At 31.6% G+C, this 19887-nt stretch overlaps 5 protein-coding genes across 5 annotated transcripts; 4 read left to right on the forward strand and 1 right to left on the reverse strand.

The window, feature by feature from the left end:
- Positions 1–189: 189 nt before the first annotated feature.
- On the forward strand, positions 190–2259 carry PGO_092550 (hypothetical protein, conserved; the record flags this gene model as incomplete). The annotated part of the gene is made up of 1 exon (XM_028687843.1): positions 190–2259. One exon carries the CDS (start codon positions 190–192, stop codon positions 2257–2259), a length of 2070 nt encoding a protein of 689 aa, XP_028543644.1.
- A 1323-nt stretch (positions 2260–3582) lies between these two features.
- PGO_092560 (hypothetical protein, conserved) lies at positions 3583–5733 on the reverse strand (the record flags this gene model as incomplete). The annotated part of the gene is made up of 1 exon (XM_028687844.1): positions 3583–5733. One exon carries the CDS (start codon positions 5731–5733, stop codon positions 3583–3585), a length of 2151 nt encoding a protein of 716 aa, XP_028543645.1.
- Positions 5734–7753: 2020 nt separating this feature from the next.
- Positions 7754–9160, forward strand: PGO_092570 (GPI8p transamidase; the record flags this gene model as incomplete). Its single annotated transcript, XM_028687845.1, has 1 exon — positions 7754–9160. One exon carries the CDS (start codon positions 7754–7756, stop codon positions 9158–9160), a length of 1407 nt encoding a protein of 468 aa, XP_028543646.1.
- A 2690-nt stretch (positions 9161–11850) lies between these two features.
- On the forward strand, positions 11851–14630 carry PGO_092580 (hypothetical protein, conserved; the record flags this gene model as incomplete). Its single annotated transcript, XM_028687846.1, has 4 exons — positions 11851–12696; positions 12956–13646; positions 13795–14148; positions 14548–14630. The coding sequence occupies 4 exons, from the start codon at positions 11851–11853 to the stop codon at positions 14628–14630; spliced, it is 1974 nt and encodes a 657-aa protein (XP_028543647.1).
- Positions 14631–17208: 2578 nt separating this feature from the next.
- PGO_092590 (spermidine synthase) lies at positions 17209–18979 on the forward strand (the record flags this gene model as incomplete). The annotated part of the gene is made up of 4 exons (XM_028687847.1): positions 17209–17424; positions 17899–18369; positions 18555–18675; positions 18822–18979. The coding sequence occupies 4 exons, from the start codon at positions 17209–17211 to the stop codon at positions 18977–18979; spliced, it is 966 nt and encodes a 321-aa protein (XP_028543648.1).
- Positions 18980–19887: the final 908 nt, after the last annotated feature.

A 19887-nucleotide genomic window follows, 5' to 3' on the forward strand; every position in this document is an offset into this window, starting at 1 on the left:
TAAAAGTAGAGACATATTTTTGCAGCAGGCTTCTTCATACATCTATATCTTTTCCTGTGTTCATTGCTTTCATTGTGTGTATGGGTGTTCGCGTGTTTGTGAAGGAGTGGAGGGATGGAGGAAGAAGCAATAACCGGGGATAATGTCTCTAACCCCCACCCAGAGTGAACACCATACAGAATCATCACCATGGACAGTGATTTCATTGATGAAGAATTCGTGTTTGGAAAAGATGTGGAAAAGATAAAAAAGAAGAAAGAAATAATTTTAGATTGCTTAAAAAGTGTGATAGATCCAGATTTAAAAAAAAACATTGTTGAACTAAATTTTGTACGAAATTTAAAAATTAATGAAAAAGAAAATGGGAAGTATGTAGTTGAGTTTGACCTGAACTTGACAACTCCTGCTTGTCCTGTTAAGGACGAATTGTTAGCAGAGTGTAAACAAAAGCTCACCATGTATGAATGGATCCAAGACACATATATTAACACAACATTTATATATTTAAATCAAAATGATGTTTTTGATGAGGAGGAAAAAAAGGCAAAAAAAAAAAAAAAAAAAATTGAGAATATTATACTAGTTTATAGTTGCAAGGGTGGAGTTGGAAAATCATTCTTTTCTGTTAATTTCTCTTTCTATTTAAAAAAAAAAGGAGCATCCGTTGGACTTTTAGATGCAGATATTAATGGACCAAGTTTACCCACTCTACTCCCATTTGAACGTACATATGCAAAATTTAAAAGTGTCAAAAGAAAAACCAATAAAATATTTTATGAGTCAGAAAGGAGAAATTCAAAACATGAACAAGCTCATCTCTTTAAGAGGGAAGAAAATCACGACAAGTATGACAATCACGACAATCGCGACAAGTATGACAATCACGACAATCAGACGCTGCATCACATTCATGAACCCAAACAACAGGATCAGGGATATAAAGAAAGTGTTAAATTACAGAGGAAACAAGGAACGCACCCCTCAGACTTCACTGTGTCGAATGATCGGACTGACACAAATGCCATCTTTGAGTTAGATAATACCTTCACAGGTTCACACATTTATTCCCAGAAAAACTATGCCCATAGTAATTACAGGGGGGAGGAGGGGCGCAGCCCCTCACCTCGGGGTAAGAAGGAGAAGCAAAATTTGGCAAATGTGTCAGTGCAAAATGGGATGCGAGTTGGAGAGGCTGTAGATGCTGGAGAAGTGAGCGAAGTTGGAAAAGTGAACGAAGCGAACGAAGCGAGGGACGCAGAAATGCATGACGACTGCGAGGAGAGACCTCTTCTAATCGAACCGCTACTCTATAAGGATGTCAAGCTGATGTCGTACTCATATATAAAGAACAAGAAGAATTTAGGATTTTCCTCCTTCAGAGGGCCAGTACTGAATGAATTGATAAAGGAATTTATAAATAATGTGGACTGGGGAATATTGGACTACCTAATAATTGATATGCCTCCAGGAACAAATGATATACACCTGAATTTATTCGAGTCTGAACATATCGATGGAGTAATTATGATAACAACTCCAAATGATTTATCAATTAATGATGTAAAGAAAGGAATAAATATGTGTACATATTTTAATATCCCAATTATAGGTTTAATTATAAATATGAATTCATTTATATGTGACAGTTGTGAAAAAAGACATCAACTTTTTAACAATTGTGATTTAACAGAATTAAAAGGAACAATTAATAATGTTTACGAAATTCCTTTTCATTCTCTATTTTCTAAAAATGTATATTACAATAATGAAACAGAAGAGAAAACATTTCCTTTCATATTATCTTTTGAAAAACATTATTTAATTGACACACTGGAATGTATTTTTCAAGCCATAACTAGGGAAATTTCAATGCAAAAATTTCATCACACATTAAATTTGCCATCTATTGAGATTTACAAGAAATATTACATTCAGTTATCCTTCGATTCGATTGAAAATAAATTTGTTTTTTCAGATGATGTTTTTATATGTCATGTTAAGGACGTTAGATTAAAATGTACTTGTGATATTTGCAAAACAAGTGAAAAAAAAAAAAAAAAAAAAAAAATAATACAAAATTCAAATTTGCATGTCAAAGAAATAGTCAAGTTAGGAATATACAATGTGAAAATTGTATGGTCTGACATGCACATTTCTGTTTATTCATATGCTTACTTGAAACATATTTTTCAAAAGAAACGCTTATCCTCCCATACTTCTTATTGTCACACTGCTCGTAATGCCACCTTGGAGTGGTAGCTTTTTTTATCTCTCCAACCTGTGAATACTTTTTTTCACACGAGTGTATGAACTTGTTTCCAGGAAAAATGTAGCACCATCTTCCGCCAATACATATGTACATATGTATATAACCATTTTGGTTGTCCCAATTTGTTCTATTTTTTAAACACATTTTCTACCCATATGTCAAAAAAAGGTTTCCTTGTCTGTCTCGTTGTCTGTCCCTTTGTCTGTCTCGTTGTCTGTCCCTTTTTCTGTCCCTTTGTCTGTCCCTTTGTCTGTCCTTTTGTCTGTCCCTTTGTCTGTCCCTTTGTCTGTCTCGTTGTCTGCCTCTTTGCCTGTCTCTTTGCCTGTCTCTTTGCCTGTCTCTTTGCCTGTCTCTTTGCCTGTCTCTTTGCCTGTCTCTTTGCCTGTCTCTTTGCCTGTCTCTTATTTTATTTTTTTTTTTTTTTCCGAAGAATTCATTTCTGCTGGTGAGCAATAAACAGAATTTGGATTACTAGCAAAAAGGAAAAAAGAACCACGAAATAGGAAAAAATAAATGGGTCATTTGAATACATTCATGAAGAAACTAATTCATCTTTTGAGCACACACAAAAAAAAAAAAAAAAAAAGAAAGTGGAATAATGAAAATATCCTTTTCTAAACGAAAGGAAAGATACAATATTAATTTTAGTAAGAATATGTGTTGTATGGACGTGGAATGAAGAAAAGTTGTTGTGCAAAAATATATGGAAATTTTTCTGCTTCCAAAGATTTGCACTTGCGTATGTTACTAATAGTACGATACAAAATTTTTTTAAAATAAAAAAAAAAAAAAAAAACTAAAAATAAGGTACAAAAAAAAGGGAAATGTGATGTGTATAATCATAAATATGGAGAAGCTCTTAGTGATAACACTGCTTATGATATTGTCCTCTCAATTATTGCTCTTCTCTCCATTGCTGCCCTTCTCTCCATTATTGCCCTTCTCTCCATTACTGCCCTTCTCTCCATTATTGCTCTTCTCTCCATTGCTGCCCTTCTCTCCATTATTGCCCTTCTCTCCATTACTGCCCTTCTCTCCATTGTCGCCCTCCTTGTTTAACGAAATAAAAATCGGTATCTGGGATAATTACGCCGATGAGCCATCTTCTTCTACCCCACCGGCCACATTGCATTGGCTCAATTGAGACTAACTGGAGAAAGGTTCCTCGAAATTGTTCCACAGCATTTTTAAGAAAATTATCTATTTCTGAGATAATATTTGGAGAAGTTGGTAATATCGTCCAGTTCAAAGTATGGTGGTTACCCGTTTTTTTTTTTTTTTTTTTTTTTTTTTTTTTTTTTGCACAGTCACAATTAAAAGCCTCGATTAATCCCTCCCTGTGGTGAAGAACTGTTGTCAGGGTTCGCATTTTTACAATGAAGGGGGGTAGTAGAATATTTATAACTAGATTGGAGTTTTATTATTCGTTCTATACATTTTGTTACATCTTCTATATTCATCATATCTTTGATAGTTAAGAAATCTTCATAAGTTTTTTTAGACCATGTTATGGGATCAAAGTAAATCCAAGAAGAACAATTTTCTAAACTATTATGATTGAAAAAATTACGTGGAATAAACCATTTTTTATAATTCATATGATAAGTCCATTTTCTTAAGTACAATTCAGAGGCAGCATATGCTTGTAATATGTCTCGAGGCAAATTATAAAATATATAGAATAATGTTTCTGTTTGTAATTTCAGAAGTAATGATAACCTAATTTGAAACCGAGTATTTAAATAAGAATTGGGCTTTAAAAAATAGTCTTCTTTATATGTAGGATCGTCACATATTGGTGATGTAAGTGATGTGAACAAAAAATCTGGAGAATTTAGATTCAATCCTAAAGTAGTTAAATCTGTTCCTAATGCTAAGATGTTTAATTCAGGGTCCTTCTTTCTTATCACTTTTAATATACCCATCAGTCCATAGTTTGTTCTATTATACCTTTTTGCTCTTTCTGTTGTTTCGTATAACAGTTCGTCAAGTGGAATTTTTTCTTCATCACTTGAACAAGGCTTCTTCTTGTCTACAGGTGTGCGTGAATTCTCATCATCATCATTTTCCCTATCATTGTTCGTATCATCATCATCAGCTGCGAGGGCTCTCTCTCTGTAGTCGCTCAGGTAAGGATCCGGTTGGCCACCCCCACGTGGATTATCCTCATGATCATATGATTTATACCCCTTTGATATACCTATACTGTTAACACAGGGGGAGTTATTTACTTTCTTCTTCTGTCTCGAGTCTTTAATCATTTCTCTTTGTTTCTCCTGATTATTATTTTCATTTTCTTGTTGATTTTCCCATCTATTATGACAAAAACTGGTGATGTAGTCTTTGCTAGTGATATCTCCCCTAGTAGAGGTGGTGCAGCTCTTCGCTTCTTCCTCCGAACATTTGTTACATTCATCTGTAGTGCTACCTTTGCTACCATTGCTACTTTCAGGTGTGAATACATTTTGAAACATATTATTGGTACCAGTATATAATTGTTTTTCTTTCTCTGCATGGTCTACTGTCGTGTTAAACTCAATACTGTTACATCCTTTCTTAAAATTTAATTTAGTCATATGTTCATTCATTTTTACGTTTTTCTTACTCTTCTTCTCTATAGCATTATCTGCATTTGTTTCAGTGTAATCAGATTCCCCTTTAATTTTTTCACAATCTTGCTGTTTGGTGTCTTCTATTGAGTTTTTTTTTTTTTTTTTTTTCAGTTCCAATTTCCCCTTTTGAGTTTCTTCTTCATCAATGTCTTTATTCTCTTCTTTGTCTTTTCTACTGGGATGAAGATTCTCATCATTGTTGGAAATGTTTAAGAATTCTTTTCTACAGTTGACGTTGATACATGATACTTGAAGAGCATCTTTTTTTATTTTATTTTCTCCATCGCAACATTCATTTTTTTTGGAGGCATCATCATTATGTGAATCAGTACTTGATCCTTCCTTTCTTCCAATTTTCTCCTTTTTGCTAAGATAATATTTTTTACCTCTCTCATTAGAGTTCTCTCTATTTTTTTCATTCTTTGGATTCATTAAATTAGCTTGGTGTGCTTGGTTTAGACTCAGATAATCGGAAACGCTGTTATCATTTTGTGTTACAGACAAAATATTAGTTGAGTGTTCAGCATATTCTACTTCCCCCTCATTTATTTTTGATACTGCATAATCGTTTGAGATGTTTTCTCTGGTTCCATCATGTGGTTTATTTTGGCTTGCACCGTTAGTAACAGCGATGTTATCATTATTTGTAAAGGTAGTAACAATGGAGGGCATGGTGCCCTCCCCTTCACTAGGTTCATTATTCTCATCTAATAAATCCATTGTTTGTTCATTGATTTCACTATTTACAATATCGTTATCTTCACCTTTGTTACTTCCTCCAAAATTTTTTTTTTTTTTTTTTTTCGACAACTTAATGGGATTCTTACTTTTTTCCTTATTTCCCCTACCCATGTTGTTTGCGTGCTATGTGTATATGCAGGTTGTGTTGGAACACGCCAAAAAAAAAAAAAAAAAATGAGAAAAAAAGACCAAAAATGGAAAAAAAAAATAACAGAAAAAAAAATGGAATAACAGAAAAAAAAATGGAATAACAGAAAAAAAAATGGAATAAGAGAAAAAAAATGGAATAAGAGAAAAAAAATGGAATAAGAGAAAAAAAATGGAATAACAGAAAAAAAATGGAATAACAGAAAAATATATATGCACAGAATGTATCTGTGTGATAGCGTCAAAAGTTTTGTCTGCATGTGTAGAGTGAGACGTATAGTTTTTCTGTGAAAAATGCAAGCATGGGATTTTATATAAACATGTAATACATGATGGGATATCTGTGGAGAAAAAAAAAAAAAAAAAAAAAAAGATTGTTATTCATTTTGTTCTTAGCCTATCATTTGGTACATTTCAACTCTGCATATTTTTTACTCGCATGTCTTGTCTCAATGTATTAGAAGTATTTTTTTTTTATTTTAATTCCCTTTTTTTTTTTTTTTTTTTTTTTTTATTTTAATCCCCCTTTTTTTTTTTTTTTTTTTCTTACAACTGGTATGTTACATGTACGTACATACAAAAATGTGTTGCGTGTATATGCATAATTAATTGCTGTTCGTGTAGTAGTCCATAAGGGATTCTTTTTATTTGTTAAGAAGGGGAGTTATGCAGGGAATGAAGAGAAATTTACTCATTTGAGTGTTCATTTTATTATACTTTTTTTCATTTTTTTCTTTTTTTTTAATTTGCCTATACTTGCATATTACTCCTTACTTAGAAAGGACGCGCATACATATAGTGCACGTGAAATTTGGAGAAAGCTGGTACTGCAAAATTTTTAACAAGACTAGTCCAAAAGAGTGGCATAAAAATAAAATAATGAAATGAAATAATGAAATAAAACACATTCTGTAATTGCTTAAAGAGGTAAACACCTGATTTAATGCCACAATATTTTAAATTCCAGTGTGTAATTTTGGATGTCCAATCTTGATGTTACCTAGGTGCAACATGAATTGCTTTTACAAATCCATATTTTACATATGCCTTTTGCAGGCCTACATTCTTAGTGGGGAATTGTGAAAAATTGAAAGGAGGAATAAACAATAACGTGAGTAATTAACGAATTCCTACTAGTCTCTACACAAATCAACATTTCAGTATTTTCACAAAATTGTGCATAAAAAAAGTAAAAACAGTTTTGTAAATGTACCTAGAGCGGGTGGGGGGGGAAAAAATAAAAAAAAAAAAAAAAAATTCACGTGGGTAATTCTCTAAAGTAAGGACAATTTTTTCCAACATGCCACAACATGGGTACTTTAGAAACCCTAATATCTTGTAATACTTTTTTTTTTTTTTTTCTTCTCCCATATTTAATTGTAAGAAACTTGTAATTTTTCTCACTACCTCAAAATAAAAGCAAATATAGGCTAGCATTAACATTAGCACACATTGTGGAAGCACATGAACTCATATTTTACAAAGAATTATATAGCTCACGTTTCCCCCAATCGTATAATACTCTTCATTACACAAAAATACAAGTGGAAGAGTGATAACTAGTGCCATTTTATGCAAAATTTTGTTAAGTAACAAATTTTCTGTTATTCAGAAATTAATTACACTTATATATTTTTCCGCGCAAAATGATAAATTTTACTGCATATTTTTAAGTTCCATCTTTGTGCTATTTATTCTTATTTGTGTGTTTTTGCTTTTTTTTTTTTTTTTTTTTTTTTTTCCCGATGTTATAAATTCGATTATTCTCAAGTTGAAGGGGAGGCCGCTTTTGTGAATGTGTAAGGAAGCAACTAATCAAGTGATGACTAAACTAAATGAATATATGAACCCTCACCCTACTCCCCCCCGTCCCCAATACGCACGACCAACAAGAATTACAGAAAAACGTTAAGACGAAACCTGTTCCTCACCTACACCCCTGGACCCAATTCCAATCTCTAAGCTGAACACATTAAAGATAGAAATGAAGCTCAAAAAGGTACTTTTTTTGTGCATATTGGTTGCAATTAAATATGTAACTGCATCCTCAGTATACTTCGCTGGTTTGGACTTAAAAAACATGAAAGAGAAATACAAAGAAATAGAAGGAAGATATGCTAAGGAAATTGTGAATGATTTATTTTTGAATGAATTAAAAAAGTCGAATTATCATATAAACAGTAATGTTATAGCATTGAGCACATCGCGACATTATTTTAACTATAGACATACGAGTAACTTACTTACTGCTTATAAATATCTGAAAAATATTGGTGATAATATAGACAGAAATATATTACTTATGGTTCCATTTGATCAAGCTTGTAATTGTAGGAATATTATAGAAGGAACCATTTTTAATGAGTTTGAGAAACTTCCAAATGAAGATTTAAAAAAAAAAAAAATGAAAGAAAATTTATACAATAATTTAAGCATTGACTATAAAAATGACAACATTAGAGATGAACAAATAAGGAGAGTAATTCGACATAGATATGATGCATTAACCCCAATTAAAAATAGATTATATACAAATGGAAATAAAGAAAAAAATTTATTTATATACATGACAGGTCATGGTGGAGTGTCATTTTTTAAAATTCAAGATTTCAACATTGTAAGTTCATCAGAATTTAACTTATATATACAAGAGTTACTTATAAAAAATTTCTATAAATACATTTTTGTAATCATTGACACTTGCCAAGGATACAGCTTTTATGATGACACGCTAAGTTTCTTAAAAAAAAATAAAATCAATAATGTCTTTTTAATGTCTTCATCAGATAGGAATGAAAATAGTTACAGTTTATACTCTAGTAAATTTTTAAGTGTCTCCACAGTTGATCGATTTACATATCACTTTTTTAACTATTTGGAAAATATTAACAAAATATACAAAGATGAGCCATATAAAAACGTCAAAGCATTTTCTTTACATACCATCTTAAATTATTTAAAAGCACAACATTTAATATCAAACCCGATCATTAATAATGCGAAATTTAATTCATCCATATTTTTACATGGTAGAAATATTATTTTTTATAACTCCAGTTTATTTCACGTAAGTAAAGATAGGGTGGATCATCAAGGAAAAGATAAATACAATTACACAGTCAACCAAAAGACAGACAAAATCAAAAGTGGAAATGCATGTCTTGGTGATTTAAGTGTATGTGGTCATATGAAAAATGCAATATACACACACTTGGGAAATCTCTACACCAGAAGCAGTTATTACAATGACATCCAGGTTTACTTCAAGGAGGAGTCCTATTTCACAGACTATTATTTCACCTACAAACGTTTTGATGGGGGATATTTAATAGTGGCTTTCACGTTTTTAATTATTATTATGTTTTTCCTTCTGTTTTTTCAGTTCACATAGTTTTACCACCTTTTTTTGTGACATCATTCGTTTCGTGATTTTTTTGTGCCATCGTTCGTTTCGCAGTTTTTTTGTGCCATCGTTCGTTTTGCAGTTTTTTTGTGACATTGTACATTTCTCAATTTTTTTGTACGTTTTTTTTTTTTTTTTTTCATACGTGCTTATGTAATTGTTACCATTTTTCTGCACGTTCAGGCAAATGTAGATTTTTCTTTCCTTTTTAATACATGTTTAAGTAGTTTGCTATACAATTTTCTACGCGTTCAGGCAACTGTAGTTGTTTTTTTTTTTTTTTTTTTTTTTTTTTTTTTTTCCTTTTTTTTTTGTTTTTTTTTTTTTTTTTTTTTTTTTTTTTTTTTTTTTTTTTTTTTTTTTTTTTTTTTTTTTTTTTTTTTTTTTTTTTTTTTTTTTTTTTTTTTTTTTTTTTTTTTTTTTTTTTTTTTTTTTTTTTTTTTTTTTTTTTTTTTTTTTTTTTTTTCACCTCTTGTGTGTCGTTATTTTAATTACCCTAAGCATGATATCAGGAAGACGGATTTTATTTAGCTAGATTTGTAAAAACTTATTCGCAAGTCAGAGAAAAAAAAAAAAAAAAAAAAAAAAAAAAAAAGGAATTTATTTTAACAAACCCAAAAGTTTATAATACTTATTTTATTATATTATTTTTAATGGCGATGAATGGTGACATGAGACTTTTTTCAAACGTACATTATTTTGGGCTTTCCAATTTTGCTGAGGTGCTTAATGGGGCATTAAGAAATTGTGAAAATGTTTGAGAAGCAAAATGCGAATAAATACTTAGTTTACTGTGTACAACTTTGTGGGGAATACAGTATGCCGTAGGTTGTATGCATGAATGCATACACAAACACACACACACACACCTTTGAAAATTAATTGTTACACAAAACAGGCGATAAAAAAATACTACATCGCACTGTTTTAAAAAATATATAAGTGGAAAAACATGTATGTGCATACCTTTGCACATGCTTGCGTTCATATATAATAATGTATGTAAATGTTGTATACACATTTGGCGTGTATTGGGTGGGGGTGGAGGGGGGAGAGATTGCGAACACAGGAAATATAAGAAAAGTATAAAAATCAGAGCTACCAAAGTTGTGTAGTAGAAGGAGGTGTGCACCATTTTGACTTACAAAAATATCGATCATGTAAAATTTTTTTGTTTTTTTATAAAAAATTTATTTGTTTAAGATGCTTTCTTCAGTCTAATGATGTTTTTATCAACGCGAATTTTTTTTTTGATTGCATCCATCATGCTTTTATCCCCTGCGCATGGATGTACATATATGCACATTCATCCATAAGTTCATTCGACCACTCATGCATGCGTATGTCGTATGTGGGTATGTATGTATGTACGTATGTACGTATGTGTGTGTTTTTTTTTTTTCCTTCCCTCCCCCCCCCCCCTCCCTTTTTTACACAAATTGTGAGGATTAAAGGGTATTACTCAACTAGTTTGGGTAATTATTCGTTAAAGGCATTTATCTAACGCACGCTAAAGAGGTAAATTTATAACTGTATCTTATGTTTTCATATTTGGGTTTCACTTTTAGCTCTGCACATTGTATGCATTTTTGCTTGTCGTAATGTTGTGCAAAATTAAAGAAAAAAAAAAAAAAAAATTACATATATATATACTTATATTTATCGGTCGTCAAAATTATTAGACAAAGGAAAAGTACCCCAATGCACGAAGGCATCGCATGTCGCAAGCGTGTATATCCCATAATAAACAATTTGAGACTTTTCCGATTCTTCCTATGTTTCTGTATTTCTTCGATTTGTCGCGTTGCTATATAAGCTGCTTTTGATTTTCGCCATTTTGTTTCACTCTCCTCCACTCAGTTTCCATATTTCAATTAGGCATGTTGCAGTGTGAAGCAGAGTGAAAGTGAAAGGTTCCTAATATTATTCAGGACAACTTTCTATTTTTAACTTGCAACCGTTTCGTGAATTTTTTTTATATTTTTTATTTTATTTTATTCTTTTTTTTTTTTTTGATTATATGCATATGCAAATATGTGTGTATAGACATATGTATTTTCCCTTGTATGTGTTTTATCACTTCAACTCCATGCTATACAACCTTATTCACGTACCAAAGCATAAACAGTGAATTTAACGATTTTTGTTTATCTCTCTTTTTTTTTTTTTTTTTGTAGTCTATTTCATTACAGAATACAGTTCTTCATTTCACTACATCTTGTAGGTATGGGGTGTTACTTGTTTCCACATCAGAGTTGTACACCGTCTTGTATTTGTCTACAGCTACATGTCCGTTTTTTCCCCACTCAACCGTAACCAATCCCATTATAACTAAATTTTAATTAAATTTTAATTAAATTTAACTTTGCTCCGGATTTCTTTCTTTTCCCTTATCACATGCCTTTTGAAAACTTCGTGTGAATTCTTTCTCCCTCTTTCGACGCACTTATCACTTAACAGGAAAAAGCGGAAAGGGAAGGGAACCAAAAGGAGAGTAGACAGAAAAAAAAAAAAAAAGAAAAAAAAAAAGGAATTTATTAGTATCTCTCGAGGAGGAAAAGTCGAATCTCACATACGAAGTTGCAAAAAGGAACCACAATAGCTTAAATTGGGGTCTACAAAATAAATCCACTTGGAAAAAAAAGAATAACTTGTAAAAATTACAAAGGAACAAAACAATGGATGTGAGGCACGTTGAAGGTTGCGAGTATTATGAAAGAGAAAGCGACAAGGGATGCAAGGAGGAAATTCAAAAAGTGATGGATAAGTTAATATATGAACGGAAGAAAAATTTCCAAGGACAAGATAAGTATTGTCAAAATTCATCGGTTAGCATTTGTCCAAATGTGTATTGCAACATTTACACAGATTTATACAACTGGTTTGGTTTTAAAAATTGTAAAAAAATAGATACAGAATCATTGAACACTTGTTTTACTGATATAACGAATGGAGGAGTGGGGTATTATGAAAAACTTATTGTTTTAGGAGGGAGGATATTAGAATTATATAGTGAATTACATTTTTATAATAAATACAATTATGAAAAGGATGAAGAAATTGTCCAAGATTTAAAAAATCTGAAATCAATTAAGGAAGTTGTATTTCATTATTTATATGTTCAAAAGAGAAAAAATCGTGTAATATATAAAAATAGTGTATACTTATTTGGTTACTCGTATTTATATACTCCTTTATTTTTTAATAATAAAAATGCTATAATAAAATATGTCAAGGCTTGTATAGCATATGCAGTTAAATTTAGTGGTTCCAATATTTTTGCTTGGATGCCAACCCTAATTGAGCATATATATCACTCTCAAAAGTTAAAGGTCTCAGACACAGAACAGGAGAATGAGCTCATACAAGATTTGCAGGAGTATTTGGGTTATGAGTTTGATTATATCTTACCTAGAATAGCAGAATGTTTCGGTTACCACAATTTGTACATAACAACTTCTCAACTTACCGGGGTTCAGATAATTCGAATTTTTGCAAATGAGTACTTTTCCCTCATGGCAGATGTAAGCAAGTGCATTTTTTTATGGGCACATGTGCTGCCAGTTTGGCAAGTGTAAAATATGTACATATTTACATACACACTTATGCATACGTATATGTAATATATGAGTCTCCTACACATGGGCATTTAAAACGGTGCCCTTTTGACACACGTGTAGATTTAAAACGGTGCCCTTTTGACACACGTGTAGATTTAAAACGGTGCACTTTTGACACACGCGGTGATTTTCTCATTCCCGTTTTTTTTTTTTTTCCACATAGGATGTGAACATAGGGGGGAAGGAAAAAGCCACTTGGGTAAGAGAAGAAACAGAGGCCTTTTTAAAATCAAATTGTTTAGAGATATTTAGCGGATGTATGTTATCACTGAGCAAATATTTGAATGAGAAAAATGTAAAGATAGGTAAAATAAGAAATATATTTGAAATGATATTATCATCTTGTTGGGTATTAGGAAAGGAGAAAAAAAATAAAGTGTGGGTATGCGCATTAATACAAAGATTAAGACAAATTCAATTACTAACTCAAATTACTACCATTGAAAAATGGTCTCATAATATAAAAAAATATAATGATATGAACATTCATAATTTTGTAAAAGACATATACAATTTTAATGACATAAATGGTAGTATCCTATCACCATTTCAGTTACAAAATGTAAATATATATCTCCCTCCAAAAGAAACGCCTTTGCAGAAAATTCCTTATTATACCACATTAGCAGATAAATATAAAGATAGGTTCCCCCATTGTGAAAATGTGAAAAATGACTCAAGAACACCTTGGGCAGAAAAAAAAATAAAAAATAAATATAGCTCTCCAATTTACGATGTTTTAAACAACATCACAAGTACTATATATAAGGGATTTAGACCTAGACGTCCAATGAATAAGGGATCCTCTGCCTCCAATCGCTTAGTCTACATGAACAGAGATGATTCCCTTGCAGGTACAGAACCGTTAGCCAAGCGTTGGTGAACCTGCATCTGCGCCTGCTTAAGTACACACATATATATATATATATATATATATATATATATATATATAAATCCGTGCAAATTTATCGATTGACTTTTCACCCCCTTTCTACCTCTTAGAAATGAACTACCACAACCTTAAGGCCAGCGTTTCATCAGATGAATCCACGAGATATGACACCACCCATGATCTGGACGTTGCAGATGAAGATGAAGAAGATGAAGAAGCGGGTGTGGATGAAAATGAAGGGGTCTTTGAGGAAGACGACGAGGAGATGATGATGATGAGGATGAAGAAGAAGTTTAGAACTCATAAAAGAGATCAAGTAAGAACTGAAAAAAACGGGAAGAGTGGAATTCCCGTAAAAATAAAATACATTAAAGATACAACAGATGATCAAAACTCAAAATATGTCATAGAAATACCTAAACGGGACTTGGCCAGAGGAGGAGATAAAAATCATATAAGAGCTGGTAAGATATTTGACCCGCGAGAGCACCCTGACCATGGGACGTTGCGCGTAACGACACCTACGAAAGGGAACTTCAAAAATGAGAGAAAATGCGAGAAAAATGCGAGAAAAATGCGAGAAAAATGAGAGAAAAATGAGAGAAAAATGAGAGGAAAATGCGAGAAAAGTGTGAGAAAAGTGCGAGAAAGAATGGCAGAAAAATGGGCATAGTTCGCCTGCACATGTAAAAAAATTTAGAACAGAATAGGTGTTTACTAATTTCTTGAGAAAATTCCACGAGAACATGACAAGTTCACACGTATAACCACTGTTTTGTTTATATATTCTCAGACATAACAGTTTATTGTGCATTCCAAACTGATGTACCTAATATTCCTCCCGTTTTTTTTTTTTTTTTCAGTTCTCTGGGGAAACAGTAAAAAGGGTCTAGAAATAAAACTTCCATCCGAGAGTGACATAATGCCTCAAATGAAAATTAAATGAGATGAAATCTTCTTAATCTGGACACATAATCACATGGGAAAAATCGTTTAAGAAATTTCTACAGCCGTAGCAAGGAATGTCCTGTGTGTTTTTTTATTCTCCCAATATGTCAAAAGTGAACCGAAAAAAAAAAAAAAAAAAAAAAGGAATATAATAAAATAAAACAAAAACAATGTGCATAAAATGGGTTTATTTAATGTTGTAGCTGGTTTTGTGTCTGTCCTTAGAAAAGCTGTTGCTTTAACCATTTTACGTTTCTCCACACAAATGTCTTGTTTTCTGGTGTACATGTGTGTATGTGTTGTATGCATGTGTATGTGTTACATGCATGTGTATGTGTTGTATGCATGTGTATGTGTTGTATGCATGTGTATGTGTTGTATGCATGTGTATGTGCTGTATGCATGTGTATGTGCTGTATGCATGTGTATGTGTTACATGCATGTGCATGTATTGTATTTACTGTTACTGCTATGTTTTTTTATTGTGTAAAACACACAGATTCCCCTGTCGGGTGTAAAAGAATATATAAGGTTGTTTTTATTCAGATAAAAAAAATATTTCACGTCAGATCCCCCTCCCCCTTTCGACGCCTTTCTCTCTGTTGTAGTAAACTTTTATTATTTTATTTTATTTATTTTTTCTTCCATTTTGTGTAAAGGAGCAATAGACTATTTAATAAAAAAAAAAAAATGATTTTCTTATTATTACATCGATAGAGGTGTTTAGAAGAATGAAAAGAAAGGTCAAACCTAAAGATAAGGCGAAACAATGCCGACGTGAAGGTTGAAAAACAGAAAAGAGAAAATGAAAAATAAAAAATAAAATTAAAATAAAGCAAAATAAGATAAGATAGGGTAAGATGAGATGAGATAAGGTAAAAATAAAATATAACTAAAATAAAGCTTAAATACGGCTAAAATACGGCTAAAATACGGCTAAAATACGGCTAAAATACGGCTAAAATACGGCTAAAATAGGGCTAAAATAGGGCTAAAATATGGCTAATTATAGCTAAAATTTTTGTTCATGTATTAATATACAATCAAAGGGGTGAAAAAAAAAAAAGAGACATTAAAATGTAGAACATACGAAACTCATGCTTGGATATTTTGTAATTTACACGCATCTAAAGTATGTTAGTGCACATTTATGAAAAAGGCACAGTTTAAAAAGAGAAGATGAAAGAAAACAAAAAATTCGTGCGAATGGTTTTCAAATACATATCAAGTAAAAAATCACAAAAAAATTAAAACAAGTGCTAAGCTCACGAAACCCCCAAGTACCATAAAACTCCTGATTTCTCCTGCATTGTTTCGAAGCTTTCAAGCATGTGTATATGTATATGTGTAAATGTACATGTATAAGTGTACATGTATATATATATATTTACAAGGAAAGGATAAAATAATAAGAAAGATAAAATCTTAGAATTCTATAGAAATGCCAGGTTATAAATTATCTACATTTGTAATGCACATGCAAGAAGGGTCAATTAAAAGCTTGGGCAAGATGATGAGTCTATAAATGCACAGGTAAGTAAAGAAATTCCATATAATTATTATAACCCTTTTTGCATAAGGACTGCAAAAATAAAATGGGAGTAAATCAGTTAATAAAAGTTAACCCGAAGGTATTATACACTATACTATGCAAAATATAGCGCACGAGAATTAAAGGGCAAAAAAAAAAAAGAGTCGAAAGAAAGGAGTTTCTGCGTACTCTTATATGTATTTGCGTACATAACACAATATTGTACCAAAAAAAAAAAAAAAAAAAAAAAAAAGAATGAAAAGAGCAAAGCTATGCAGTATACATACATGAACACTTGTATATGCTTATATTTGTATCCTTATACTTGTATACATATTTGTATACATATCTGTATGTATATTATGTAGGAATAAGCACATATTGCATAGCCCACGCTTTTGTAAAACAGATTAGTGATAACATCATTGGCGATAGAATATACAAAATATTCACGCATGAAGAAAAATTCGAAAAAAAAAAAATTCACAAGAACGTGAGAATTCCATTAGATCAAACGCATGTATAAATGTTCAGGAACACAAAATACATGTCATAAGTGTATATTCATTAGGAAGAATAAGGTGGAAACAAAGAAAATAAAAAAAATATATAGATCCTTTAGAACGCCAACACAAAATATGAGAGTACTACTTAGCACAAAAGCAGAAGTAAAAAAGATAAAGTGAAAAATATAGCAAAAAAAAGGAAGAAAAAGGGGAAAAAAAAAATTAGAAAAAAAAATAAAAAAGATAAAACAAAACAAGCTGCAAAGAAGAAGCTACAAAGAAGAAGCTGCAAAGAAGAAAGTGCAAAAAAGAAGTTACAAAAAAGAAGTTACAAAAAAGAAGTTACAAAAAAGAAGTTACAAAAAAGAAGTTACAAAAAAGAAGCTACAAAAAAGAAGCTACCAAACTAGGCACAAAACCTGCCATAGAAACTAGGAACACAAAGCTAGATACAAATATAAGCACAACACAAAACAGAACAAAGCAATTTAAAAAAAAAATAAAATAAAAGTGAAAATCGAAAGTCAGAAAAAAGAGAAATGGATAAATTAATGAACAACAATAAGGTCAAACTAACCGTCGTTCTGTTGGGAAGTATATGCTCCTTTGCATTGTATCATATGAAAAAGAAAATAAATATTCCCCAATTTTTATTTTCAAAAAAATGGTTTAGTGAATTTTCATTGATGTGGCCTGGACAAGCCTTCAGTCTGGAAATAAAAAAAATTATTCACCAAGCCAAATCCAAATATCAAGTAATGAATTTTTTTTTTTTTTTTTTTTTTGAGATCATATCATCCAGGGTGATTTTGTTTCAGGGTTATTCTTTGGGTATGACACGGGGTTTTGTGTACCTCCTGAAATTTCGTTTGGTTCGTCCATTTTGGAAAATTATTCAATCGAATGTCACATGTGATAAGTGTTCCATGATTCTCTATGCATGTTCATATTTTCCTCATTGTGTCGAGAAGCTAGCCCAAGGAATTAACCCTGTTTTCATTTGAACCCCAAAAAAAAGCAGCTCGTAAAAACAGCCAATCGGTTGAATAAACGACCCAACCGATCGAATAAACCACCCAACCGATCGAATAAACCACCCAACCGATCGAATAAACCACCCAACCGATCGAATAAACCACCCAACCGATCGAATAAACCACCCAACCGATCGAATAAACCACCTAAACCTTTTTTTCACTTCATCTTCCCATTTTTTCCGAAATATGCAGAGTATCCTAGTCTTTGAAAGCACAACCTTTGGTAAAGTACTAGTCCTAGATGGAGTTATTCAATTAACAGAAAAAGATGAATTTGCATATCATGAAATGATGACACATATACCTATGACAGTTGCGAAAGAACCGAAAAATGTTTTGATTGTAGGTGGAGGGGATGGAGGAGTAATACGAGAGCTTTGTAAATATAAAACTATTGAAAATATAGATATATGTGAAATTGATGAAATGGTTATTGACGTTTCGAAAACCTTTTTTAAAAATATTAGCTTAGGATTTGATGATAAAAGAGTAAATGTCTTTATTGAAGATGCCAGCAAATTTCTAGAAAATGTCACAAATACCTACGACATAATTATTGTCGATAGTTCTGATCCCATAGGACCTGCAGAATCCTTGTTTAATCAAAATTTTTATGAAAAAGTGTATAATGCATTGAAACCCAATGGTTACTGCGTCGCTCAGGTAATAATATCAGAGCCACGTCTTTATTCCTATATGTACCGTTTTGTACGCGTTCGTCTCAACAGATGAGATTATCCATCTCTCCATCTATCCATCCATCTCTCTATATATATAACTGCTTTCATTTTCTCATAACCGTATACAAATCTGGTACGTTTCTCCTTTTTCCTTTTATTACTATGCAGTGCGAATCTATTTGGATACACGTTGGGACAATAAAGAGTATGATGGGATACGCTAGAAAATTATTCAAAAAGGTTGAATATGCAAATATTAGCATTCCAACTTACCCCTGTGGATGTATAGGTACTTTTTAAGTCTCACATAAACTCAGACTTTTCTTACATACGTGCACGCATCTGTATACGGACCCATATGAGCGACGACTGTTCAAACTTTCCCAGTCTACTTTTCCATTTTGCCAATCCCCATTTTTCCATCTCTCATTTCAGGCATACTCTGCTGCTCCAAAATGGACACTGGAATGTCCAAGCCAAACAGAAGATTAGAAACGAAAGAATTTTCGGATTTAAAATATTATAGCTATGAAAACCATTCAGCAGCTTTTAAGCTGCCAACTTTTGTTTTAAAAGATATTGAATCAGTGTAGGCCTTTTTTTTTTTTTTTTTCTTTATTCCTTTTCTTTCCTTTTTTTATATTTTTAATTTACCTCTCCCCCATTGTGTACATGCTTGGTACATATGTATGTAGTTGTTCCTCTGGTGGATGTACCACAATTATCACGATCAGGTTGATGTTTGCGTTATGTTGCATGAGCATAATATATATATATATATATATGTGCCTCTGACCAACTCCACACAAACATGTATATATACATATATATAGACGTGGGCTACGAATTTCGACTTGCATACATGTGCAGCGATACTTAACAAATAGAAACAAATGTCTGTTATTGTTCATTTCTTCATACCTTCACATGCATCATTCTTTTATATATATATATATATATATATATATATATATATATATATATATATATATATATATATTTATGTACGAAAATAGGCTGGGGCATTTTTTGCAAAAAAGAAAAACTTGTATTAAATTTTTTTTTTTTCTTTTTTCTCTCACGCAGTATTCATTTTTTATCCATCATGTGCTTTATTAACACTGTCATATATATGTTGTTAGGCTGTTATATTGTTACACTTTCATACGTTACATTCTCATGTGTTACATTTTCATATGTCACATTTTCGTATGATACATTTTCCTTTTGCTATGGTTTCACACATGTACGGTACAAACACAAAAAGCAAACTACATGCTGGAGTAGTTGCTTTCTCTCGTGTATGCATGAAATCGGTCTCTTGAACATACATGTTGCACGCATGTTGTGTGCAAATATTTTGAAAAAAAAAAGAAAAAGAAAAGCCACCACGGTTACCCACCACGCATACTCTTTCCTTATTTTGAAGTTGTTGCAAAAACTTTTACATATTTATTTAATTTTAAATGAAATACCAATTTTAAAAAAATTACAAATTTTG

This window comes from Plasmodium gonderi (genome assembly GCF_002157705.1).
Source record: "Plasmodium gonderi DNA, contig: Chr09, whole genome shotgun sequence".
NCBI classification, from domain to species: domain Eukaryota; phylum Apicomplexa; class Aconoidasida; order Haemosporida; family Plasmodiidae; genus Plasmodium; species Plasmodium gonderi.